Genomic DNA, 26972 nt, shown 5'->3' with positions numbered 1-26972 from the left:
GCTAAGGAGGAAAGAATGATCTCCTACTTATAGAAGGCCTAAGAACTTATCAGCAAATTCCCTAAGTGCAATTTCAGTGTTTATTCCCAGATCAGAAAACTCTAAAGTAGATACACTAGCAAAGCTGGCCACAACAGCTGGGGATGACAACCTAAGGACGATCCTAATTGAGTTCCTGGCCGATCTAAGTATTAACGAGCCCAATCCAGAAGTAGTCCTTTCAGTAAACTTGGCCTTGAGCTAGATGGACCCAAAAGTCAAATATCTCCAGGAAGGCAAGCTACCCGAAGATCGGCTCGAGGCAAGCATGCTTTGATCTATGTCAGCTCAGTACACCATGGATGGAGACACCCTGTACAAAAAGGGGTTCTCTTTACCTTATCTCAGGTGTCTCCAACCTGAAAAGGCCGAGTATGTTCTGAGAGAAATAAACCAAAGATTTGCGACAACTACTTAGACAGTCGTGCCCTCACCCACAACGTAATCCGAAAAGGATACTTTTGGCTGACCATACAAAAAGATGCCAAGTAATACACCTAGAGGTGAGATAAATGCCAGAGATTTGCGGTAATACCTCATCATCCACCTGAGCAACTGACCCCATGGCCGTTTTCTCAATGGGGGGTAGACATCATCGGCCCTCTATCGACTAATAAAGGTCAAACCAAGTTCACAATCGTTGCAATCGACTACTTCACCAAATGGGCCGAGGCTGAGTCGTTGGTCAAGATTACTAAGCAGAAAATCACCAACTTCGTCTAAAAAAACATCATATGTTGGTATAGAATCCCTCATATGATTGTCTCGGATAGTAGGAAGCAATTCAACAACGATCGGTTATGAGGCATGTGTGGGAACCTCATTATTCGAAATGCCTACTCATCACCTCGGCACCCCTAAACTAATGGTCAGGTTGTAGTAGTCAACAAGATCATAAAAAATCACCTCCGAACCAAGCTCGAGAATGCTAAGTGGGCCTAGGCCGAGGAGCTCCCCCATGTCCCCTGGGCTATCAGACCACTGCCGGAATGACTACATGAGAAACTCCTTTCTCCTTGGCCTTCGGGGCGGAGGCCATTGTCGTAGTTGAGATTGAGCTTCCTACTGCTCAGATCCGCTCTTACAATGAAAACCAAAATGCCTAGTAGATGACACTGGACCTTAATTTTGCTCGAAGAAATAGGGAGCAAGCCCAACTCAAGGTTGTAACTCAGCAATAGTTGGTTGCCTGATTATATAATTCTAAAGTGAGGACGAGAAGGTTCCGAGATGGAGATTTGGTCCTCCGTTGAACCTTCCAAAACACTAAGGAGCCAGGTTCAAGGACTCTGGGGTTGAACTATTACGGGCACCGCCCGACCTGGGACCTATTGAGTTAAAGATATGGAAGGACGACCTTTGCCACACCCATGGAACGCCGAACATTTGAAGATCTAATACCCGTGAAGGCTGACTAGAGCTTAGGTCAAAATCTACATGTCCGCTGCATAGAAACTACAATAACTGACCTAATAAGTTGGAATCTATATGTCAAACTATCCTCTCATTAATCGTCTGACCCTTAGAGAAGAGGTCGGGCAATCAATTAATTCTACTAAATGGCCTATTGAGGACTTGTTTTAGTGCAAGGGAGAAACAATCCTTACTAGCCGTCCGACTCTTAAAGAAGAGGTCAAACCACTAACATTACTCGGATTGCGTGATCTACAACAAGGATCTCTTAATACAAGGGAAAATAATCCTCCTAATCAAACTTCTAGTCCTTATGTTAAGGGTTCATTGTAGTTCATCCATCTATTCTTCAAGGGCAAAGTTCACTTAATAAAAGGAAGGGCTCAAGAGCTTGTCCCAACGTTCCTATCAGACTAGTATGCTCAGTACATTAGTATGGTCGACGTACAAAAAACTGACCTACTAAATCTACTTAGAATCTCGCACACAACAAATCATCATAAAAAAGTTCCCTTTTCCATTAATGATAAAAAAATGCACATATGGGGAGAATACAAAAAGAGGCTGAAAAATTCGAACATAGTCTCGTCGAGGTTGGCTGCTCGGCTTCCGTTAAAGTCGGCTCTTCATCATGGTTGTCCTCGAGAGGGGTCAGGTCAAGCTCAGGGTATAACCACTTAACATCATCAAGGCACTTGTCGTACTTAAGATTATAGAGCACGTTCCTCTCCTCCTCCCACTCCTTGGAGGCCTTGAACTCCTAAACAACTACTGCCTGAGCGTCTAGAATAGCTGCCTTGGCTTCCTTTAGTTTGACTCCAAAACTGAACTTCACATCGGTCAGTTCATCCTTCCATATGGCACCCTTCTCTTGGGCCTCCTTCATAAGAGAACCCACCGATTCCAGCTCAGTCTTCGCCTGAGACTCCTTTCAAGCCTCTTCGGCCTAAACCTCCATCTAGATCTTCAGGGTGTTGACCTCAGACCGGAGCTGCTCGGACTCGACAATCTTCCTCACAAGACCTACCTTTGCTTCCCTGCACTCCTCCTCGACGCGAAACATCTCAAGACAAAATAGCTGGGCCGAACTGAAAAATAGACCCATGTCAAAAACCAAAAAATCTATAAGTATAAAAAGGTAACTACTGCGAGGGAAGCGTCCTACCTTGTAAAAAATTACAGCCACCTAACTAAAAGTGGCTGACGGGGGTGTCTCCATCACCTTAGTGAACTCAGCATCAAGAACATGCCGAGCTACCCACTATAAGAGGCCCTCTGTCGTGGCAGAAGCAAACCTGAGGGTCCCCCGGGCCTCACTCTCTTGGCAATCAACCGAACTTCCTGCCTTAGCCCGAGCTGCGAAGGGCTAAGCCTCAGGAACAGAAATTGCCTGAACCTCAGAAAGTTGGGATTTGAGATGGGCTGCCTCCTTCAGCGAGGCGACCTTGACTGACCCCGAGACCACTGACGGGTCTGAATAGGTGGTGGCATGAGTGGCGGCAGGGTTGGCAGCCAAGCTCGACTGACCTCCGTGGACCGGGGGGGGGGGGGGGGGGGGGGGGGGTTCCCCTCCTCTTCGAAGATGGATTTTGTTTTTTCTGGACCACTTCGGCCTCAGAAGGAGCATGACACTTGGATCGAGTCTACTCAGGCATCCCTACACGACAAAAGGGAATGATTAACAAATAGAAAGAGATGAAATAATTTTTGACTATCTACTAGGGTATACCTGATATGGACGAGGCAAGACCTGCTTTTTTAAGAAGCTCGGGCGTGATCAGCTGCCTCTAAGACCTTAGCTTGGCATCTACCAACTTCGCCTCATATATTCGGTCACGCTCCGACTCGCTCACTCTAGCAGGATAATTGGGCAGAGCTGTCAAAGAAAACTATAGTTAGAAATAAGAAAGGAAAAAATAAACTAAGGAAAAAGTCAGTTTGGATATACCGACCTAGTTGAGCAAAATGGGTCGGAACCCAAGGATGTAGCCCGGAAGTTGCTACATCCTCCCAATCTCTTGACGCCCAGAACCACTTACTTTTCCAATTTTTATTCGAGGTCGGGGTTTCCGTGATAATGGCCTTGCTCGTGAGTGGCCAAGTTGAAAAGTAATACCATCCCTCATTGTATGGGTTGTACTTCACCTAGTACAGGTGGAGAGACTCATTCATGGTTAGCTTGGGTTGTTCGAGCTTGGCCTAAAGAATGAGCGACCCCACCAAGGCCCTCTAGGCATTCAGAATTATTTTTCCGGGAGCTAACTCCATGCGCAAGAGGACCTCCCTAACCATACGATAGAGAAGGAGCCTCAAGCTGCACTGCAGGGTGACCAAGAATATGGCCACCTCGTTGTCCTTGGGCTCACTTGGAATTTCACCAAGTACGGGAGCTCGGAGCACCACTGAGTCTAGAATGTGATACTCTGACCTGATCCGTACTAGGTTAGATCTCATCAGCGTCGATCCGATTAGCCTAGTTTCTTTTGATTTTGACGAAGACTGACCGACCTTCTCCCTGGCTGGGGCAGACCCCTCAACGTTCATTGGTCGCTCAGCCGAGGTCTGAGTGGCCATCCTCAACCTGTAGGATGCTTAGAAGTCCTTATCACTCATCATCACTAAAGGAGACGGCGGATTCTCCAGAAAATCCAAGTCTTTCGGGCCCCTTTCACGTTGGTACACCATTGATTCCTCCCACTAATTCAATGAACTTGACATGATTGGCCTCAATGATGGTAAAAAATCAGGGGCCCAGAAGAAAAATGAAAAAAGGGAGGGAAGATGGGAGAGATAAAGCTCACTAGAGACGAAGCTTTTTGAGGATTGTTGGAAATCGCCTAGAAATCACATAAGTCAGAGAGAAGTAGCGAGGCAAATAACCCTTGCATGATTAGGGCTCCCCCCTTTTATAGGAAACCCATCCGTACGAGCATTTAATGCTCGCACTTAAAGCGGTAGCCAAAACGGCTCCTCGACGCCCACGTTTGGACAAGTGGAGCTCTCCCAGTTGGCGGCTGACTCGACTCTCCAGAAGCCAAGGCATGCCACCTCGAGCGTGAAGTATCATGATTGCATATACGTCCCAATTCCCGTGCACGTCGCCTTACTTCGCATGATAACAAGCAGGCTCGACACCTCATGTGCAAGAATGTCCGACCTCACCAAAACTGACTTACTTCCCTAGCCCACTGGGCGAGCTCGAAAGTATTGGGCTTACTATTATGGGTGAAAAATGGACTGACCACTGAGAAGAGGCCAGCTCGGACATCTATGCACGTTACGAGGAGGTCGACTAACACCAGTCATGACCAAGGAGCTCCTCAATGGCCATGGAAGAGCATTATATTGTACTTCATTGTACGACCCTAAGGTCCACCATGGTCCCATCTATTTCTGAGTTGTTGCTCGAAACATCTCTTAGCAAGAGCCACCGAAGTACGACCCGACGCCATATGAAAAAATGAAGAGGATGGTCATCCCTGATATCTCATCTATACTCTACTAAGGAAAGGAGCTCGGTCTTCGCCCTCCGACACAACTTCCAAGGGTAGGTCGGCAGGTCGGTAATCTGCCAAATGCCACGGGAAGAATCGACCACAACTCACTAAGAATTCAGGTCGAAAAAGCCTCTCTACGGATTGACCATCCACCTCAGACTCCTACCACATGCTTCTACTGATTCTGACCTTGTTCTGACTGTAACTACCCAAGATCCTAGCAGAGAATCTTGGAAGATGATCGCAACACGAATCTGCCCAAGATCTTCGCCGAGGATCTGGGAAGATACCCACGACACGTTTAGGATACAAATCCCTCTACAATACGATCCTGCGAAATAGGGAATCCCCCTCTACGCCACTGCTAACATTCATCTATAAATAAGAGCACTCTCAATAGTGAAAGGTACACACAATCCAACCCATAAAATACTCTCAAAAATCCTACATTCTACTAGACCTAGCTTGCCTATCTGACTTTGGCTGATGCAGCCATGGTCTCTATCTTTGTCTTCTTTTGCATGTCTCAAGTCACCTAAGGAGAACGTCAAGATTTGCATCAACAAGCACTTACATTTTTTAATTTACCAAACAATTTGAATAAGGAAAAATCACAAAAAGCACGTTTTAATAATAAGTGTTGAAATTAAGTTTTACAAAACAGGCACTTAATGTCCGACAACATTTGAACACTAAGCTGACCTTGATCGCTGTGCAAACCACCCCCAACTACTCTCAACACGTTTAATTGACTGTTGATTGTCGTGCAACCCTCACTCGACTGTACGCAAGGCCCACCGCTACGTTCATGACAAATCCACCTTGTTCCTCTGTTTTCTAACTCATTTTAGGGAATGGGCCCAAATTGAATGCCCACCGTTGAAATATAGGTGGGGCCGCAGATTTTTTTGTAAAAAAGCCACCCATCCATCTATTATTATTTTTTAATCTCACTTTAGGGCATGGGCCAAAAAATGTGGCAGATCCGAAGCTCAAGTAGGCCATACCATACAACGGGAAATAGTAGGAAAGAAAGCTCAGCCATCCAAAATTTCACTTTGGATCTGGCTCTTTTTTGGGCCTGTGTCCTAAAATGAGCTGGTAAAACATATGGAAAGGGTGAATTTGTCACAAACATCATGGTGGCCTCACCTATGATCATGCAACCCTCACCCCTGGGCTTAAATGTCCACCGACCCATTTGAACACCTGAACTTGATTGCTGTGCAACCCCAAAACAAGAGCCGCCATGAGCACGCATTTAATTGCGTTGATTTCCATGCAACCCTCACTCGATCATGATGTTTGTGACAAATCTATTATGTCCATCTATTTTTCCATCCCTTTTCAGGGCATGGACCAAAAATGAAGCTGATTAAAAAGCTCAAGTGGGTCACAGGAATAGAAAATATTCGGGACAATGAAAACTATAAACAGATTTTGAGAAATAGTTCAAAGGCAAGAGGTTTTCAGTAGCATGGATAAGATTGTTATTTTCAGTAGCCCAAAAGACAGACGACCATATGAAAAAATTGTTATTTTCTTTACAGACAGAAATCAAAACAATAGCATGGATAAGATAACATTACTTCCGAATCTAAACTAAATAATCCTGTTTGAACAGAGACATGAAGCAAGTCGAGACATTCAGCAGAACGATACACCCGCTGCGCTGCACCATGATACAATTCAGTAGCAACAAAAATATTCCAGGTTCTTTCTGACTTCAATATTTGTGAATTATTAGATACTAAAAAGGTTTGTATCATATCTGAAAAATAAAATTTTAGTATCATTGACTATAGAACAATGAAAAGAGAATTTTCAATATATTGCATTCAACTCTAGAAAATAAAAGCTTACTATCATCTCTGAATTGTAATGCTACAGCTTAACTAGCGGATTATTGGAACATGGACGATTCAAATAATCAGACCATCTCAAGAAGAAGAATGGAGCTTGCACTTGTACCTCAACGGGGATTTTGGTCATTACTCCTCCTTCCCTTCCTTCTCCCATGCATGAACTGCATACGAATTGATTCCCCCACCTTGGGAAATGAGACGGATCAACTTGCTTTGATCGCATTCAAGGATTGGATATCTGAAGATCCTTTCCTCGTCTTCAACTCATGGAACTATTCCCTCCATTTCTGCAACTGGGAAGGAGTCACATGCAGTTGCAGGCATCCTCAAAGAGTCACCTCCTTGAATCTTGGGTCTCACAGATTGGTGGGGCTCATGTCACCTCACGTAGCAAACCTCACCTTCCTGAGAAGTATCAACCTCTCGAACAACAGCTTCCATGGTGAAATCCCACGAGAAATGGGCCGGCTCTTCTGGCTTCGAGATCTTAATCTGAGTCATAATCTGCTGCAAGGAGGAATCCCCGACAATCTGTCCAACTGCTCGGAACTCAGATCTATCATTTTAGATGAAAACAAGCTCGTGGGGAGAATTCCAGTCGAGCTTAGCTCACTGTCAAAGCTCGTGACATTGAATCTTGGCCGTAACAATCTCACCGGTAACATCCCAGCACCACTCGGGAACCTCTCGTCTCTTGTTACTCTCTATCTATATTATAATGGTGTGGAAGGAAGCATCCCAAATGAGCTAGGACGGCTAGTGAAGTTACAAAATCTTGATATATATTCAAATAACCTGTCTGGTCTCATCCCACCATCGCTTTACAACCTTTCATCCATCGTTGAGTTCTGTGTGACATTTAACCGACTTCATGGAAAGGTTCCAGCCAATCTCGGTCTCACCCTTCCTAATCTCAAATATCTTCACCTTTCAGAAAATGCATTTACGGGGCCAATACCAGTTTCATTACCCAATGCTTCAAAACTTGCTGTTATTAGTTTTGCTAATAATAATTTTAGTGGACCTGTTCCTGGAAATTTGGGAAGATTGCAGGATCTCCATATCCTATTTGGACTTGGTAATCATCTTGGAGGTGGAGAAGGAGATCATGACTTGACTTTCCTCACTTCTTTGACCAATTGCAGTCATTTGGAAGTAGTACATCTCCATTCCAATCGACTGAGAGGAGAACTTCCTGCCAGCATTGTCAATCTCTCTATCCACCTAAAAATACTAGAGTTAGGAGAAAACCCAATATCTGGAAGCATCCCAACAGATATTAGTAATCTCTTCAACTTAAATAGGTTTGGTGTATATAGGAGCTTTGTGATGGGTATTATTCCTATTGGTGTTGGGAAGCTTCAAAATTTGCAGGGATTGTATTTGTACAGCAACAGACTTTCAGGACAAATCCCATCCTCCGTTGGCAACATCACTCGGTTGGTTAAACTCTATTTAGATGGAAATTGTTTGCAAGGAAGCATCCCCTCGAGTCTGGGAAACTGTCGTCATCTTGAAACATTGGTTCTTAGTAGAAACAAGCTGAATGGTACCATACCCAAAGAAATTTTAAGTATTCATTCCCTGGTCACACTTAATATAGACCAGAATTCTTTGGTTGGATCTCTACCACCAGTCGTTGGTAAGTCGGAACTACTTCAATATTTGTTTGCTGCTGACAACAAATTGATGGGTGAAATTCCTAGTGAGATAAACAATTGTCTGAGCCTTGAAGTCCTCAATTTGAGTAATAACTTATTTCAAGGAGCCATTCCTCCGGGTTTGAGCAACTTAAAAGGTATTAAATTGCTAGATTTTTCTCATAATAATTTGTCTGGGCATATTCCAGTAGCTCTAGAGAAATTTCCAATTCTGGAGTACTTGGACTTGTCATCCAATAATCTCAATGGCCCAGTCCCAACTCAAGGGGTTTTCCAAAATTCAAGCAAATTTTCAGTCCTTAGAAACAAGGAGCTTTGTGGAGGTGTCCCACAATTACGGCTGCCAGCATGCCCAAGGAAAGCTCCTAAGAAACATGGAATGTCGATCTCTCTAAGAGTAATAATCTCCATGGTCAGTGTAGTTTTGGGTTTGATTCTTTCATCATTTCTCTTTGCTACACTTTTTCGGGTGAGTAGAAAGGCAAACAAGAGGCCCTTGCCTGACTTTTTCTTGGAGGGCCAATTTTTAAATGTTTCTTATGCGGATCTCTTTAAAGCGACTGGTGGGTTCTCTTTGGATAATTTGATTGGTGTGGGAAGTTATGGTTCTGTATACAAAGGGCTTCTAGATCACGATCAAACATGTGTTGTAGTGAAAGTTTTCAATCTACAACAACGTGGTGCTTCTAGGAGTTTCATGGTCGAATGTGAAGCCTTGAGAAATATCCGGCATCGGAATCTAGTTAAAATCATAACTGCTTGCTCAAGCATTAATTTTGAAGGCAATGAATTCAAAGCTCTAGTATTTGAGTACATGCCTAATGGGAGTCTAGAGAAGTGGTTGCATCCAAGTGTACATGGGAAGCAAGAGTTGTGGAGCTTGAACCTTATTCAAAGGCTAGATATAGCCATTGATGTTGCTTCTGCATTGGAGTATCTTCATCACCATTGCCACATGCAGGTCATTCATCGTGATCTAAAACCAAGCAATGTCCTACTGGATGATGACATGCACGCCCATGTGGGTGATTTTGGAATAGCAGGATTCCTTTCTAGTGCTAATACCTCTCAAGATCAAACCAGGTCATCTGGGATAAAGGGATCTGTTGGCTATGTTCCTCCAGGTAATAATTTCTTGGTTTTTCTTTGTTCTTTTATCTTTTTATAAATGCTTTGTAAAAGTTTTGAGATATCTAGCTAGAACTCACAAATTCTGTAGCTCTTAATGCTACTGCTATTGTCACTTATGTTCTTTAGAAAAAAATAAAAAGACTAAAATACCTTTATTTATATTCAAGAAAAGGCTATACAGAACGTACTGAGTAACTCAGTGGGTACTGAGTAAACTCTGTGGGGCCCCCCGACATTCTTGCATTTTGTCACTCCGTACCTTCATTTAACCAGATAATTTTTGGGCTTTATCAAAACAAAAAAATGAAGCATATCCAAAGCCCAAGTGGACCACACCACCGGAAACAGTGTGAATAGAACGTCTATTGTGGAAAAGTCCTTGGGAGCCATAGAAGTTTTAGATCAAGCTGATATTTGTGTTTTCCCTTCATCCATGTCTGCGTCATCGTGTGATCAGGAAAAACGGATGGACGGCATGGATAAACCACATGCATTCACAGTTGGCACAATAAAGTTTACTTAGTACAATAAGAGCGTAAATGAGTAACTCAGTATGCAATTCAACTTCCGCAACCCAACCCCGACAATGAAAAATGGAAGAACAGGTGGAGAAGGGAATCTCCCACAGAACGAAATACCGGTCGACATCGAGAGGGGCTCCCCACCTAGCTAGACCAACTGCAGCAAAGTTAGCAAAATTCGTCTCCATTGTTTGTGTTGTTGCTATTGTCGTTGCAATTGTTGCTAGTTCACACACAGCAACACAAGTCATGATGCCCCTAGTTGGTTCAGTACACGTGGACAATCCAATCAATCAATCAGATATGGCTGTTATTGTAGCACACATTTCATGGTATATCACGTTAGGAACCTTGGAAATACAGGGAATGGAATCAAGCAAAGTACACCTAGGGTAAGCTGGCCCAACAAAAAAATCCAACTTTTATGTGGAAGAATGCTTGTGGGAAAAACCATGACACAAAGTGACAAGTAATATACTATAAAAGTAGAATTACAAGAGATAGATGATCTTACTGATTCAAACCAGCCTCGAATAGATGATCTTACTGATTTGAACAAGCCTTGAATCTCCTTCAAACCCTAGCTATGCCCTTGAACACTTAGTAACGTTTTAGAAAACCCTAATACACCTCTTAGTCCTTTCCTAATCCCGATTACACCTGATATATATACTACCCAACCGAAATAGGAAACAAATCCTGCACTTATGGAATTTTGCGCATGCGCTCAATAGGACCTTCGATGGCATCAACAGACATTGAAGCCTCATCGATGACATTGAAGATCCTTCAATGCCATCGAGTAGCAACTTCTAAAACTTTCTAATAAGCAAATATGATTTTTCCAGATTTTCTTAATGGGATCGGCCGGACTGTCGATAGCATCGACATCTTCTCGAAGGGATCTTACATACAGATTTAAAATGTCAATAACAATCTCCACTATATCTTCAATCTTCACTATCCATAGCCCTTGATCACCACTATCTCTAATTGTCTTCTATCATAGCTTCATCATCACTTCTCATGCATACTCCATTCTCATTTCGACTTTGCCAAGCCCATAGAAGTTGTACAAAACTTGAACTTATCTGTATAAACCACCTTCATAAGCATATCAACGAGATTCATGCTTGTGTGGATCTTCTTTAGAGTCACTCTTCCTTCCTCAAGCACTTGCTCGATAAAATGATGAGGCACATCAATATGTTTTAGTATGTGAGTGATAAACAAAGTTTTTAGCTAGATTGATTCCGCCTTCGCTGTCACAATTAACTGGCACGGCTTCCTGCTAAAGCCCCAACTAATTTATCATTCCCCTCAACTGAACCGCTTCCTTAAATGCTTCTGTTACTACCATATACTCAACTTCGATTGTGAAAAGATTTACCATAGATTGAAACTTCAATATTAAACTAATCACTTCACTCATTGGTAAAAACAAGTAACTAGAAGTCAACCTTCTATCATCCTATTGCAAATGTAATTTGAATCCACATAGTATATTAACTTGTTATTTGATTTTTCAAATGTGAAGACGTAGTCCTGCATACCTTGAATATATCAAAGTAGCCATTTCATTGTCTCCTAGTGTTGCTTTCTAAGGTTATACATGTATTTACTAATAACACCCAACACATGTGAAATATCCGATCTTGTACAGACCATGGGATACATAAAGTCCTGATTGCACTCGAATAAGGCACATGAGACATAACCTGCTTTTCTTCATCTGTTCAAGGACATTCTTCATAAGAAAGCTTAAAATGAGCCACGTGGAGAATGCTAACAGGCTAGCTTTGCCTTGTCCATCCTATACTTCACCAATACATTCTCAAATTATTCCTCTTGAGATAACCATAGCCTGCTCATTTTTATGTCTTTATGTATGTCAATGTCAAGAACCCTTTTTGCAGCCCGCAGATCTTTCATCTTAAATGTCCTTGATAGTTGAGCCTTCAGTTTATTGATCTTAAACATATTATGATTAGCGATAAGCATGTTATCAATATACAATACCAATATAATGAACTTCCTATCACTAGTGTCTTGTAATAGACACAATGATCATACTCATTGTTGGTAAACCTTTGACTCGTCATGAAAGAATTAAAATTCTTATACCACTATTTAGACGATTGTTTCAGGCCATATAATGACCTCTTTAACCTGCAAACCTTGTTCTCTATCCCTTGTATTTTAAAATCTTCTGACTGCTTCATGTAAATCTCTTTTACCAATTTTCTATGCAGAAAAGTAGTCTTCATATCCATCCGTTCCAACTCAAGATCGTATTGGGCAACCAGTGCCAACACGAATCTGATAGATACTTGCTTCAACAAAAATCTCAGTGAAGTTTATGCCTTCTCTCTAAGTGTATGCCTTCGCTACCAATCTTACCTTATACATATCATATTTTTTCTTGAAAATCCACTTGTACCCGATTGGTTTATGGCCGATGGAAAGCTCTCCCATCTCCCATGTCTCATTTTCGTATAGAAAATTCATCTCGTCATTCATTATTGTTTTCCACTTTTCAGCATCTATATCGTCAAGAGCCTCCTGAAAAGTAGACGGATCCTCCTCATTAGTAATGAGGGCAAATGCAACATTCGACTCATCCCTATATCTCACCAGTAACCTATGATCCCTTGACAAATTCCTTCTCACAGGTGACTACTCCAACTGCTCTTATATCTCTGCCTACGTCTTAGTATCAGGTTGTCTCATTTGAGTCTATCTGAATGTCCAGAACCAACTTTCAGCATCCTTGTGCTCATCCTTATGGAATAAGGATCCTTCATTGAATTTAACGTCACAACTAAGGATAGTTTTCCGTGTGACCTGATTAAATAACATGTAATCCTTCACACAAACACTATAGCGGACAAAAATGTACTTTTTAGCCTTTTGGTCCAACTTATTTATCTTAATTGATGTCATATGATAGTAAGCATCATAACCAAATACTTGCAGTATGGTGTAGTTTACCTGTTGACCACTCTACACTTCCTCAGAAATTTTACAATCAATAGCCATAGAAGTGGACTGATTCACTAAATATTAATCTGTGTTATTAGCCTTAGTTCATGTTTACTTACCTAACCCAATGTTGCTCATCATGCATTGAGCCCTCTCCAAGAAAGTCTGATTCATCAGCTAGCTAGCCACACCATTCTGCTCTGGTGCTTGCCGCATTGTGTTGTGCCTCACGATCCTTTCATCCTTACAAAACGGATTGAATTCTCCACAGTTATATCTTCAACACTTTCAACTTTCGCCCTCTGACTATTTTACCAATATTGCCTACTATTTCTTAAAGTTAGTGAAAACATCAAATTTATTTTTTATAAAATAAACCCACATTTTTCTGGAATAGTCGTCAATGAATGTAACAAACCATGACGACTATTGAGTGTGAATTATTGTATATTTCCCCCTTGTTATACATTGGTTTTATAAATATGGATGTGCTTAATTGATCTAATTATACATGTTTTCTCTAACGATGTGATTTTGAGAGCTATGGAAAAAGGATGCTTAAAGAATGAATTTAATGTCAAAGAATTACTAAGTAAAGAATTATATATATGGAGGTTAAGATTGAAGAATTCAAGAGTCTAAGATCTAAGGAAATCAAGTAAAGAAGGAAAAAAATCGAGGAGTCAAAGTACAGAAAATCGGAAGTGTAAAAATCAACCTTTCGATGACATCGATGACACCTTTGATGTTATTAAAGGAAGCGTCGATGCCATCAAAGCCTCTTCGATCCCATCACAAAAATAATGAAAAATTCGATTTTGTTGTTGGACATATATGAGCATTCTTCAATGCCATCGAGGACATGTTCAATGCCATCAAAACCAATTCAACCCCATCGAAGGAGGTTTGACGACATTGATAAAATATGAAAATTCAAAAGTCCGTTGCTAGTCAGTTTTCTGATTTCACCCAGACGCTTCGATAAGAGTTCAATGCCATCGAAGGAGGATCGATCCCATTGAAGGTGCCATCAAAAAAATGATAGCTGCGTAAAATCAAGTTAGTTTTGAAGTCAGTGCGACTCAAGCCTATATAAAGGGATATTTTAGGAGTTTCTAAACACGAATTAGGTTAAGAGTAGAGCAAGGAGTTGTGGAGCTTCAAGGAGTCCTCCAATCTTTTAATTCTAGTTAGTTTTTTTTTTTTTTTTTTTTTTTTTTTTTTTTTTTTTTTTAAGTTTTAGTTTAATCGTATCTATGGTCAGCTAATCTCTTATCTAAAGCTAATAGGTGAAGCTTGTAGTTCTTCTTAATGTTTATTTTATTTTGATTTAAGTTATTTGGATTTCATGTTAAACAATTCATTAATATTTGGATTGAATGGATAAATATTTTTAGTTTATTTTGATCCATTGTCGACTCCGGGTACTTTGGATGCTTAGGAAGACTGAGTTTTTTTTTTTTTTTTTTTTTTAAATTATTTTAAAAAATATTTTGCAATCGTTTTTCTGTAAAATCCATTAATCTATCGTTGACTCCGAGCATGATAGATGCTTTGAATTTCCTGCGATCAATACATTGATGCTTTATGAGGGAATCAATTCAATGAATGTTCAAATCTGTTTTAAAATATATGAATAATGATTTAACTGCTTCATTATCAGTTGGATAGGATAGGACTTATTCCGGTTATTTGATCCGATTGAATCAAGTAAATTAACACTAAAGAACTTATAAGTGGATCTTTGACACTCTAGTATTTTATCTCTGATAGTTTCTTACACCATTAATCTTTTAAACATAATTTTTGTAGTTAGTTTAGATTCTAGTTCTGATTCTAAAGTATTCTAGAAATTTCTCAAAAGCAAGTCCCTATGGGTATGACCTCGGTCTCACCGAGTTATTACTACATCATACCCCTACAGTTAGGGTTGTCAACAAGTTTTTGGCACTGTTGCCAAGGACTTCGGTTGCAATTTTCTGAAATACATTAGTATTAGAATTAATATAAGATTAGGTTTAACTTTTTCTGTGTTTCTAAATTAGTTTTTGAAAAGGAGAGCAAACAGTCCTGGGGGGAATAGGACTATGTCAAATAATTCAATAAAGTACAGAAATAATAAATAAATCATATATCTCAATTGCACTAGTATTGAAACGTTGATTCAAACTGATTCATATGACAACCTTCACCCAAATAAGTTTAGGTAGGACAACCTTATTTCACAAAACTGGTTAGAATCAATATTCTAAACCAACCAAGAGTAAATAAAAGATAATATATTACAAGCATTCACCACATAATCTTAAAATGATTACAACCATTCACCACATAAACAATAAATGCATTCACCATAATACTAAGAATTATAGTGGTTCGGTGTGTCAACCAATTGTTCTCAAACAGCCACACCTACTCCACTCCCAATAATCACTCTCCACGTGATATTGGCTTTCACTATAAATAAGGTTTTTATAGGAGCACCTTAAAACCTGATACAATTGTGATTTTAGAGGGCTATCACAAACAAAAAAATCACTCACTGAGATTTTCTGGCTATCTCAGGAAATCCAACAAATATGATTTTCTGACTATCTCAATAAAACCGAAATACAAAAGAATTATATACTTATCTTCACCTTGAAAACGTATCTGTCGATGTAGTCGTAGAACCACTTCTCTTGAATATAGATCGTTCAATGTTCAGTCATATAGACAAGGGTTCAAAGTTCTAGATTGATATTAAATTGATTCAAACCAATGACTACTTGTTTGAATTCCTTTAAGATCTTAAAGAAGAGTATTTACTCTTTTTATAAAATAAAATTGACAGACTAACTAATCAAAGAATTAAACAAAAAGTTATTAAAAATATTTAATAAATACCGTGCAATAGCTTGAATATAACAAGGGCTTTTCACTCACTTGATGAAGGATTTGATAGACTTAAATTCTATTTTCGGATTGAGAGAAAGCCTCAATTTATAGGCAAAAAAGTCGTTGCGCATTCTCCAAGCATATAATCATCATCTATCATTCATATTTATCATTCTTCATTCTACCAATAATAAGAAATCCTCCCCCCCTTTTTGTCACAATTTGACATGAGAAAAAATAAAACATTCAAATAACCATATCAATTAAAGTAGAAGAAGATATAAAGATATGAATATATAAGGAGATAAGCATATGAAAAATGTCAACTTAAGGGAAATAAGCATTCAAAGGAAAGTAGGAGAGTTATAAAAGAGAGTCATCAAGTAAACACACAAAGTATAAGTTTTACAGACCAAGCATTTAAAAACATAAATGAACTTAATCGGATCGAAAGGAAGAGGGAGCTGACAAAGAAGGATCGATCTGGTGCAATCCCTTGGGGATTTGATGAAAATACTTTTGCATATATTTCATTAAAGATTTTTTATTTTACGCCAGATTATCTTGAGAGACCTTCAACTCAATAACCTTTTCCTCCAAGGATTTTAGCCGATCATCAACCTGAGAAGGTTGATAGTCTAGATAAGATGGATCATCCGCTCATCAAGCTTATCAAATATATCGTCCATCAACGTGTCCTTTGGTATAGGTGCTTCCTCCTCTTCTTCATCTCGTTGGCTGAGAAGAAACTCCAGATTCATTTTATTCAAATTAACATTATCAAAAGGTAGCTTCGACTCAGGAGCCTCAGTCGAAGGTATGATGACATTACAATAAATAACAATGCAAGTCATGAGATAGGCGAAAGGAATCGATCCATGACCAGGATGAATATGGAATTAAATGATCAAATACCACATTAAGGAAGGAAGATATATTGGAATACCAGTTACTATAGAATGAAGGACACGAGCCATGGAGGGAGTAAGCTCAGACATATTCTCAAACCTTAGATAAACATTAGACGTAAAAATTTGATGCAGGACACGATATTTGGGAAGCATCTGGTTAGCACAGAGAACATTACCAGATTTTCATTTAGCGTTAAAGTGACATAGTCTACAAGTGATCACTCGTCACTTAATATGAGTCATTTTTTCAGGGAGACTGGCAATGAGAATGCCACATCAGCGACGACTACATCAGTCAAAGCTGAAATCAAGTGGTAATCAATAGGGACTATCCCTTCTCTAAAATTAATTGAAAAAGTTAGATTTTTAAGGGACAAGTCGCTTATGGACACATACATGGCTTGTGCAGTGGAACGGTAAGCTGTTCCGCCCCAACCAAGAATATTTTCCCAACCGATATTGGTAAGGACAGGCAAAAGCTGAAATGGTGCAATGTGATCAACATTCACAGTCCTTTCAATTATAATCTCTCTAGTATGGAAATCCCTAACATGCTACGAATCTTCTTCGGGGCCCCTTAGGGTTCTCACGCTAATGGGAGTCGACCTAGAGGAGGTGCCTCCATGGCCCTTGTGAGTTGTCTTCCTCCTTGTACGATACTCCATTTAGTGATTGCACAAGAGAAGATTAAGAAAAGTAGATGGGTTGAGTCTAGATCAAATTTTTTTCTCAAAACCCACTACAAAAAGGTTATAAATCACAAATACACCACAAATACAAGATAGACAGCAAAGAACAACCCAAATCTGGAAGGGAAATAGAAAAAGACCACTTACAATAAAGATTTGGAGATGGGTTCGTTGAGAGAGGCACGACTAGTCGAAGAAGAAGGTGGGAAATGAAAATAGAAAAGTGATTTTTCCCCCTTTAATGTGCAAAACGAAGTTGAAAAAATTTTAATTTTATTTACATGTTATGCATTTAAACATTATAAACATATAACAATTAAAAGAAAATGCATAAACAACATGATTAGTTAATTAAAAATACACAAACCAATATCATGCTTTAATTTGAAAAATATATTCCTGTCGAGCGGTTTTGTCATTATGTCTGCAAGCTGCTTCTCAATCTGAATATATTTTAACGTAATACTCTTGTTCTCAACTAATTCTCAAATTTAATGGTATCGAATATTAATATGTTTTGTACGAGAATGTTGAATATGATTTTTTGAAACATTAATTGCGTTGAGTATAATGTTTCACAGTATAATGTCATTGTATCTTGCGCAATACCATAATCAAATAACATTCTTTTCATCTAGATCAGCTAATTACTAGCTGTGAAATATTTGGCTTCAGCTATTGAGAGCGATATAGATTTTTGTTTCTTGCTGAGCCAAGAAACTAAACAATTCCCTATGTAGAAACATCCACCACTGGTAGATTTTTTACTTCGATATTTCCTACCCAACCTGTATCAGTATATCTGACAATTTATACAGTTGTATCATACAGATACCATAGACCTAAGTTAGTTATACTTGCAACATATTTGATTATCTATTTAATAACGATTAGATGTGATTCATTAGGATCAGATTGATATCTAACACATATTCCAACACTAAAAGCAATATCAGGTCTACTAGCAGTTAAGTATAGAAGACTACCAGTTATACTCCGATATAAACGAGAGTCTATACTCTTACCTGATTCATCCTTAAAGAGTTTGAGAGTTGTACTCATAGGAGTATTAAAATTTTTCTCATTCTCAAACCCAAATCTTTTTATAAGATTCAAGGCTTACTTGGTTTGTGAGATGAATATACTATCTTCATGTTGTTTTACTTGAAATCCAAGAAAGTAATTTAGTTCTCCAACCATACGCATTTCAAACTTGGATTTCATTAGATCTACAAACTTAATAGACAAGTCAGTGCATGTAGATCCATAAATAATATCATCAACATAGATCTGAATATTAATATGGTTTAATTGTACATATTTGTATCTAAGATTATTTTTTAACAATTGATTGAATGCAATATATATATATATATATATATATATATATATATATATATATATATATATATATATATATGCATACAATACCAATCCACCATCCCACTCTTACATTCTCGCCCTAATACAAAAATAGCCACTGGGAATTACCTTCATTCAATAGATCTAACCATCTGATTGTTAATTTCAAGACAAGACTATCCATCACGTGATTTGACGCAAGTACTTTCCCATGAATGACATGACGAATAACTATCTATTCATAATAAATTAGATATATGTTCTTTCGTAAGAATTGCTTAGAAACATGCTTATAACTATGTGGAGTCATTAGATTTCCCAAAACTCACATATCAACAATAATTACAAAAATGCCATTAACTTAGACTACTAAATTTTAGATCACGTGGTTCCCACAATCCATTTAATGTGAAAATTTACACCATGACTATGTATCATAAATTAACCGTATACATCGAATTTCAGTCCTTGGATCATTGTAGAAGCAAGTTCATATACCTACACAAGGCAAATCCATATGCCTACACAAGGCAAGTTCATATACCTATACAAGGCAAGTTCATATACCTATACAAGGAAAGTTCATATGCCTACACAAAGCAAATACACATACCTATACAAGGCAATAGGTCCTATACAAGAGCACTATACGTATTCTCCCGTCGGAGGCCTACGAAAGGTCTTAATGAGCTTATGAACAAACTTTGAATCTCAATCCTACACAAGGGAGGGGCTTCAGACTCTATGGACTCTATTACTTACTTGTAAGTGAGTGAGCCCCTTGTCAGTACATGTTGGTGAAGAACTTTGTGTTGATGAAGAGTCTTCAACTCCCTAAAATCGCAACCGTCTGTTGATGCTCCAATCAATGTTCTGATGTTGTTGGTTTAGGGTTTTGGTGTGATATTCTTTAATAAATGATTTTTCTTTCGAGGATAGAGAAGAATCCCATGAGCTAAGCATTCAAAGATTCTAGCACAATGATTTACCATTAAAGAGTGTTGATAGAAACTTAATGAATGTCATAGTTCATAATTCAATCCAAGCAATAAATATGACAATAAATGCTTGAGCAATGGATTGAATGATGAACTCTTATGGGAAAGAGGGCTTAAGGATAAGGGTATTAACTATTACAATAACTCTCTCAAGCTCTCTTCAATTCTTGCTCTTTTTTCCAAGAAGCAACCTAAGAGTTTATATAAAGTTGAATCCCAACGGTAAAAAAAAGGTAAAATTATGTTCTTGTCGATGCCATTGAAAGGTCTTCGATCCCATCGACTTCATGCACTAAGGTTTTTCAAATAGGTGTGGGACAGATTCTGTCCGATGCCATCGAGCATCCTTCAATGCCATCGAGATTAATTTTCTTTGTAAAATTTACTTTGGTTGCTGGATAAATTTGTCCCTATTTCGATGCAATCGATAAGAACTTCGATGTCATCAAACTGTCTTTGATGCAATCGAAAATATTAGATTTTCCTAGAAAACTTGCTGGACAAACTGGTCCATATTTCGATGGGATAAATCTACTTTCGATGTCATCGATAACTTACTTTTGATGTCATCGAAATGATTTCGATTACATTGAATAACACTTAGAGAAAAATCAAAGTTGATAGAGGACGTGGTTAAGGTCGATGTAATAGAAGTGGGTTCGATGTCATCATACCTCCTTCGGTGCAATCGATAATTCTAGCTTGATTTTACAGATGTTGCTAGACAATTATGCATGGATTTCGATTCCATTGAACATTGTTCGATTGCATTAAAACTTCCCTCGATTGCAGCACGATGTAATCATCAATACATGAATTTTACTTGTTTTATTTCTTTCTCTACCAACTCTAAGATATCTCTAATCTAAACTTACTACAGAGTTTGTAAATATGTTTTTGGGTAAGATATATATGTTCATTTTATTTTGAGGCATATACCTAATAGAGTTTGGTTTAGGGAGATGAAGCTTAGTTTACCTATTAAGCACATTCATACATCTTTATCTTGATGAGTCTTGAACTTGTGATCTTCAATTTGGGGCTCACTTGAAAGATGGACTCACCATTTACGTATATTGACAAACAAGGGTACTTTAAAAAAGTTTGTGAAAGATGATAGTTCAAGGAAAGTGGATGAATCATTGTATAGAAGTATCATTGGAAGCCTCTTGTATCTTATTACTGCATGGCTTGATATTATATTTGCTACCAGTTTACTCTCGAGATTCATGAATTGTCCAAAACAGACTTGAGAGTTGCTTAACGGGTGTTGCAATACATCCAAGGAACGTTGGACTTTGGAATCATGTATACTCTTATCCCACACTTAAAGTTGTTAGGATATATAGATAGCGAATGGGCGGGATCCCTAGATGATATGAAAAGTACATCGGCATACACTTTATCTCTTGGATTCAACATATTTTCTTTGGCATCAAAGAAACAAAGTGCATTTGCTCAATCTACAAGAGAAGAAAAGTATGTGGTGGCGTCTCTTGTGGCTTCTCAAGCAATATGGCTACGAAGAATTCTTGGAGATATGGGTAAAAAGAAAAAGATAGGAACCACTATATATTATAACAATATGTCAACCATCTCAATTACAAAAAATCTAGAATATCGTAATAAGACAAAGCATATTGTAATCAAGCATCACTTCATTCACGAAGTTGTTTAGAGTGGCGAGATCGATTTGAAGTCTTGCGAGATGTAAGAACAAATGGCTAACATCCACCAAGGCACTCTTAAAAGAAAGGTTTTGTTAACTTCAAGAGATGTAGGAATTAATTTAGAAAGTACATTAAAGGGAAGTGGTAAATTAATTCACTTAAGAGGTACATGTATTAGCTCCAATACATGTACTTTATGAGATACACGTATTTGTTCTAATACATGTACATTACAGAATACATGTATTTACCCCAATACATGCATGAGAATAATGCTAAGGGTTTCGAATATGGATGTATTCATGCTTAAAAATTTGTGGGTGTATGTCTCTTAGTTGAAAAGGCACGTGACTTTTAGTTTTTTGATGCATATGTTAAGTAGCTTTTATTTGTTAAATGTACCTAAAAGCCTACAAATATGTGTGTAATTCATTTTTAGTATGAAGAAGCAATACAACAAGAAAATCAATACTCTCCTATTCTCTTCAAAGTTCTTCTTAATTTCTTAATAGAAGTCTATATTAGCTTACAAAGTACCTTCACAACTTGATGCTTCAAAAGTTTAAAATTAATAGGATAATTGTTTGATATGCTTTCAATGATTGCTACTTCTACTGTGTCCAAAACTATCTTCCATTGTTATTTAATTATTGGAATGAAACCTTAATATCTGAAAAATTCAAGATGCATGAATGACAGAGTATGGAATGGGCGGAAAGGTGTCTACACGTGGAGATGTCTATAGTTATGGGATCCTTCTTTTGGAGATGTTCATGGGGAAGAGACCAACGGATTACTTATTTAAAGACGGCCTGAGCCTTCATGAATTTGCTAAAATGGCTTTGCCTGATCAAGTGATGAGGATTGTAGACCGACAACTGCTCTCAGAAGAAGTTCAAGCTCTGAGCAATAAGAAACAAAGCAACACTTTCCCGAGTAAAATGCAAGAGTGCCTGGTTTCTATAGTTAAAATTGGTGTAGCGTGTTCTGTGGAATCTCCAAGCGAACGAATGAACATGAGAGATATTGTTGTGGAAATGCATGCAATCAGGGATTTATATATTGGGTTCGAGATCCATCGAGACAACCACGATTGAGGGGCCAAGGTTCATCTTTTCTTAGTAAATCTTGACATATTTTGGGTGGCTAAGGATGAAAGATATATATGTAGTGTATAGTAAGTTGCATCAAGTGTTCTACTTAGTTTTTCAGCATTTTATTAAAGGATTGTATTGTAAGATATTATCTTTCTAAGAAATGATTTTTAAACTAAAAGCTAATATGGATAGAATGAAATGAGTAGTAAATAATAATTGTTTAGTCAGAAATGAGGCAGGGATAGGAAGGTCTAAGGCATTTAGCCTAAGTTTGGTCACCTTGAGAATGCAATTGGATGGAACTAATTCCCGCCCAAAATCAGCAGCATGGATGCTTCACCTCTATTCTGAAAATTGTCTTCGATTGAATGAACCTTGATTCTTTAAACAATATGCATCTATACTGAGTCCCACCAGATTGTTGTCCCTTTTTTCTGAAGTTCTATGAACCTTGATTGTCAAAATAAAATACATCTGTTGATGTGATTTTATTTGTTGTAAGGTAATTTGTTTGTTGCTGCTTTGACATGAGTGTTACTGTTTTCGGATGTTTGCTTTGCTCTAGCTAGTAGGGATTTTACTCTGGCATGGTGTATCGCCTCTAGGATGGAGCAGAGGGTCTCTGTTTCTCTGGCCTTCAATCTTGGGTGGATATCCAGTTCTCTCCCATTGGATGCTTGGGTGCTTGGTTTTCAATCTGTTTCTGAAGTGCCTGTTGAGAAAGGTTGTTGGTACTTGGACCTGTGTTGTTAGCCATGGTGCAATGTGGCTAGAGGAGCTAATGCGTGCGTATCCCTAGAAGCCCTTTTCTGGTATGTTTCAGTTGCTAGTCAGCCTCCAGCTGTTTTCAAAGTTCTCTAAATTCTCTCCTCCCTTTCAGTCCCTTAATGGAATTCTGTGGGTTGGTTTAGTGGTGTCCTCTTGTATATATTTTTTAGTTCATGTAGTTGTTTGGGTTCTGTGTAGTTTTGTGTAGAGTGATTTTTCGTTGGTTCGGCCTTACCCAAGACATGTGTGGCCCTTATCGTCGGCCCAAATTGATGTATGTATTCTATATCCATGTCGTGTGGGACTTAATCTATATGCAGAATAGGTCCACGGATCTGTCTGTGCATGGTACATGGCGATCGGGGGTCGGATAGCTTACCTAGCTGAGGCACCGCCATGGAAGCCAGATAAGAATACCAGAAAACCTGTAGAGCTTAGGATCTTCCTCTCCTTCACACCCTTTTTACAATTCACAAGATGGGACTCGAATTTCTGCTGTGGTGTAGGATCGGGGACCTAGCTCTCTTTTATAGAATCTGTGGAGAGAGAGTTTGAAACCCATCACAACTCTCTCTCCCACGCTCCACATTGTAGATCCTAGTGCAACTCAAATTGCTGTCTACGTAAGACAGCTATAGCATTCTAGCCCTAATACGCAGAACTGTGCAGATAGACTGCGTAGCGCTCACCTGAAGTGGGGCCCACTGGTCTACTCAATCATCCAATCCAACTATATGACAATCCAGACCGTTAATCAGTGAGGCCCACTAAATAGAGTTCTTACATTCTCCCACTTGGGCCTCATTGAGCAACGTTAGTGATAGTCATATAGAATTATTTAGAAAACAAGTTTTGATCTTTTAAGAAAATATCCAAATGGTTAACCAATGAAAACAGTTGGACAGTATGAGTAATGCTATTCAATCTGGTCCATCAAGACAGTCAGTATTGAAACGCAGTATTCATCACAACATTTAGGCGAAGTGAGTCTAAGCGCGATCACAATACTTTCAATCTTAACGACATAGATCACGAACTAGGAAATGTGGTATAAGGATTACGCACTTTAGTGTGATGTTATGTGCCCATCTTTAAGAGGTCTGAAGCTTTTACATGTCTCCAACTAGACACGACTGTAGTTCTACTTACTCAAAATTTACGCATATATATAGAGAAGCAGAAATGAATCTTTATATCAAAATCATCCAAACAAACTGTATAAAATGAGATCTCTAAGTGTCTGTGAAAATTAAAGTACGCTCAACTCCCACTAACTGAAAACATCCGTGGGATCAATGACTCCCATGGATGTTACATGCTCCTGAAATGGCGTGATAGGGAGCTCTTTAGTGAGCGGATCTGCAATCATTTGCTTAGTGCCGATGAATTCCAGGGACACTTGATGATTCTGAACCCTTTCCTTTACAATAAGATACTTGATGTCGATATGCCTCGACCTTGACAAATGCTTGTTATTACTAGAGAAGGAAATAGCAGCCGAATTATCGCAAAATATTCTCAATGGTTTCGAGATATGCTCCAGTACCTGCAAACCTGAGAAGAAACTTTGTAACCATAGTGCCTGATTAGATGCTTCATGACAGGCAATAAATTCAGCTTCCATAGTGGATGAGGCTGTAGTAGATTGTTTCACGCTTTTCCATGACACAGCTCCTCCCACCATCATGAAGATGTATCCTGAAGTAGACTTTTTAGTATTAACGCAGCCGGCGAAGTCTGCATCTGAATATCTGATCAACTCCAACTGATCAGACCTTCTGTATGTGAGTCCGAAGTCTTTCGTTCTCTGAAGATACCGTAATACTTTCTTTGCAGCTATCCAGTGTTGCATTCCTGGATTAGATAGATATCTTCCTAACATTCCAGTGATAAAGGCAATATCCGGTCGCGTACAAACTTGAGCATACATGATGCTCCCTACTACTGATGCGTACGGAAATTCTTTCATTCGATTCTTTTCTAAATCATTCTTTGGACATTGAAATAAACCAAAATTGTCGCCCTTCACAATGGGCGACTTTTCTGAAGTACAATTTTGCATGCCATACCTTTCGAGTACCCTAGTAATATAGGCCCTCTGTGACAAGCTGAGCAGTCCAAGTGTTCTGTCACGACGAATCTCAATGCCGATGACATTAGAAGCTTCACCAAGGTCTTTCATTTTAAACCTTTGAGATAAGAATTTCTTGGTGTCGCTCAACATCCCGGTATCACTGCAAGCTAACAGAATGTCATCAACATACAAAATCATCATGACGAACTTACTCCCACTGGTTTTAATGTAGATACATTCATCTGCAGTGTTTTCTACAAAGCCATATGAAGAAATTACTTCATGAAACTTAAGGTACCACTGTTGCAATGCCTGTTTCAACCCATAGATGAACTTCTTAAGTTTGAAAACCAAATGTTCTGAGCCAGTAGCTACAAAACCTTCGGGCTGTAACATGTACACATTCTCATTCAGATCCCCATTGAGAAATGCAGTATTTACATCCATCTGATGTAACTCTAAATCCATATGAGCTACAAGAGCCATTATGATCCTGAATGAGTCTTTTTTAGATACTGGTGAGAAAGTCTCCTTAAAGTCAATGCCCTCACGTTGGTTAAAACCCTTGGCAACAAGTCTGGCTTTATATCATTCGACATTACCTTTGGAGTCCCATTTGGTTTTAAATATCCATTTACAACCAATCGGCCTTATTCCAGTGGGTAACTCTACAAGATCCTATACTTTATTGTCTTACATGGATTTCAACTCATCTTTCATGGCATTAAACCAACGAGAAGGATCAACACTTTGTTTGACTTGTGTAAAGGATTCAGGATCCTTTTCCACCCCTATGTTAAAATCGTGTTCCTGTAAGTATACGATGTAATCATCTCGATTTACAGGCATTCTCTCTCTTTCAGATCTTCGTAATAGTTCAGTTTGTTGGGTCTGATCTTGAATTTCCTCATCAGTGGTTTGTATATGGGGTTCTACGTGGTGCTCTGCAGTGACTACAAAATTAACTGCATCATTAATGTCCACGTGATCTGGATTGACTATGACAGGAGTCACAGTCCTTTGTTCCTCAAATACAAAATTTCTTATGTTCGTGCTCCCACTGCTTTCAGTGTCCTCAATGAATCTGGCATTCCCAGTCTCAACAATCCTGATGGAGTAGGAAGGACAGTAGAATCGATAGCTTTTTGATCTTTCTGGGTATCCAATGAAGAAACAACTTATGGTTCTAGGATCAAGCTTCTTTTCATGCGGCTTATAAATTTTAGCCTCAGCAGAACAACCCCAAACATGTAAATATCGGAGACTTGGTTTTCTCCCATTCCACAACTCAAAAGGAGTTTTGCTTACTGCTTTGCTGGGAACCCTGTTTAATATATGAATTGCAGTTTTAATCGCATCACCCCACAGAGATTCTGGTAATGTTGAATTGCTAACCATACTTCGTAAGGGTGCGATT

General features: G+C 38.9%; 1 protein-coding gene across 4 annotated transcripts in view; it reads left to right on the top strand.

The window, feature by feature from the left end:
- The window catches only part of LOC131221345 (probable LRR receptor-like serine/threonine-protein kinase At3g47570), a 42283-nt gene extending 19232 nt beyond the window's left edge, over positions 1–23051 (top strand). Inside the window, exons 3-5 of one of the 4 annotated variants that reach the window (XM_058216577.1) lie at positions 6574–6662; positions 6840–9599; positions 22316–23051. In XM_058216577.1, coding sequence (XP_058072560.1) covers positions 6863–9599; positions 22316–22713 — 3135 coding nt within the window. In that variant the 5' untranslated portion in view covers positions 6574–6662; positions 6840–6862 and the 3' untranslated portion in view covers positions 22714–23051. Of the gene's footprint in view, positions 1–6455; positions 6663–6839; positions 9600–22300 lie in introns of those variants that run through there. The other 3 variants (XM_058216578.1, XM_058216581.1, XM_058216579.1) reach the window with 3 other exon arrangements.
- The last annotated feature ends 3921 nt before the right edge of the window (positions 23052–26972 follow it).

Source organism: Magnolia sinica, chromosome 12 (genome assembly GCF_029962835.1).
Source record: "Magnolia sinica isolate HGM2019 chromosome 12, MsV1, whole genome shotgun sequence".
Taxonomy (NCBI): Eukaryota; Viridiplantae; Streptophyta; class Magnoliopsida; order Magnoliales; family Magnoliaceae; genus Magnolia; species Magnolia sinica.
The sequence above is the reverse complement of the archived record's forward strand: the minus strand, read 5'-3'. Positions and strand labels throughout refer to the sequence as shown.